The sequence below is a fragment of the Echinococcus granulosus genome (genome assembly GCF_000524195.1).
Source record: "Echinococcus granulosus chromosome Unknown EG_S00677, whole genome shotgun sequence".
Classification (NCBI taxonomy): Eukaryota; Metazoa; Platyhelminthes; class Cestoda; order Cyclophyllidea; family Taeniidae; genus Echinococcus; species Echinococcus granulosus.
Genome location: NW_020171053.1, coordinates 1 through 1395, shown reverse-complemented (window position 1 = coordinate 1395; position 1395 = coordinate 1). Strand labels below are relative to the sequence as shown.

The window sequence follows — 1395 nt, the reverse complement described above, 5'->3', positions numbered from 1 at the left end:
CGAAGCATTTGAAGCAGACGAAAGCACCGGAACCCATTCTACTCAAATGTGAATATTCCTAAACAATAAGGTGCTGAACAGATGCTTACAGTACCGCTCCCGACTTCTTGGCCTTCCTGAAAATAAACAACGAAAATACCACTTAAATAGGATGCAGAATGCAGCGTTGACACTAAGAAAAGCAAATAGCTCAAAATACTTTTTAGTGGATAGCCACTGTTAAAGAACCGAGACTGATCACGAATATTACGAAATCAGCTAACCGAGCTTTATTCTTTCTCCGTTTGGCCATTGGTAAATCAGCTTCTTCCAGCACCACAGGAGCAGAGGCACTACAATAAATTTGCAGTCTTCTTTTTTTTTTCAAATACGTTTGTCTTTAACGCTGTAATTCAAACTCTTCATCGTCTCACCTTGACTCGGCAGCTATTTCTAATTCACCAGAATCACCTGGCGACGCAGTACCAATCTGCTGATGTGATGCATCATCACCTGCCACGCTTAGAGACATTGAACTCGCTCTGGAAATACAGCAGCGGTTAATGGACAATATTTCCCTAACTCGAAAGTAACGTGACAAGCTAACCAAGAAAACGGGTACACCCGCACAATTTGTGGAGCACCGAGTAAACCAATTCTTCTTTACCAACACCAACTTATGCAAAAGCAAAAAGAAACGAGAGAACTCCATTAAACGCATTCACAAACACCAAATATCAGTAAAATTACATTGAGACCAAATCTGAAGAGTATTCAGAGGTAACACTGGAATACATGAAACGAGATACTTGTGAAGGGCAATAGTACGCGGCACCAATTTCCTTAATTGCATTTGAACAAAACTGAATAACGGGTCTCATCTGCGTTAAAGTTGAAAAATAAATACGATATAAATGCTTGAAAACCCGACTAACCAACCGTTAATTCACTTTAGCAGCACTTGGTAGTTAAGCAGGCTTAGAATAGTTAAAAAATTGACATCTAATACACGTTACGTACGAGGGGGACGGCGTAGGAAAAGTCAGTTGCCAAGTGCCTCCACTACCCCGGAAATCACCACCTCCAGCTCCACGATCCCGAAAACCACCGCCCCTGCTACCACGATCATAAAAGCCACCGCCCAGTCCATCCTGTTGCTGAGAGTCAGCACCAAGGCCTTCACAATCTTGGAAGGAACAGCCATGTTCATACAATTCTCGGGATACACCGGCTCGACTTCTGCAATCCTCGAAGGCACCGCCCCACCTAACCTGTTCTTGAAATCCACCACCTCTACTTCCATGATCTCGAAATCCACCACTTCGTCCACCTTGATGTTGGAAACCATCGTCATCTCGATATCTAACTAAACATTGTAAAACTTCCTGTTAAACTCACCTCTCACTCGTATCTTCC

General features: G+C 43.0%; 1 protein-coding gene across 1 annotated transcript; it reads right to left on the bottom strand. All coding sequences in view use genetic code 11, as the record gives it.

Moving 5' to 3' along the window:
* Nucleotides 1–85: 85 nt before the first annotated feature.
* On the bottom strand, nt 86–1333 carry EGR_11271 (hypothetical protein; the record flags this gene model as incomplete). The annotated part of the gene is made up of 5 exons (XM_024500514.1): nt 86–116; nt 264–332; nt 414–521; nt 1000–1165; nt 1192–1333. The coding sequence occupies 5 exons, from the start codon at nt 1331–1333 to the stop codon at nt 86–88; spliced, it is 516 nt and encodes a 171-aa protein (XP_024345072.1).
* Nucleotides 1334–1395: the final 62 nt, after the last annotated feature.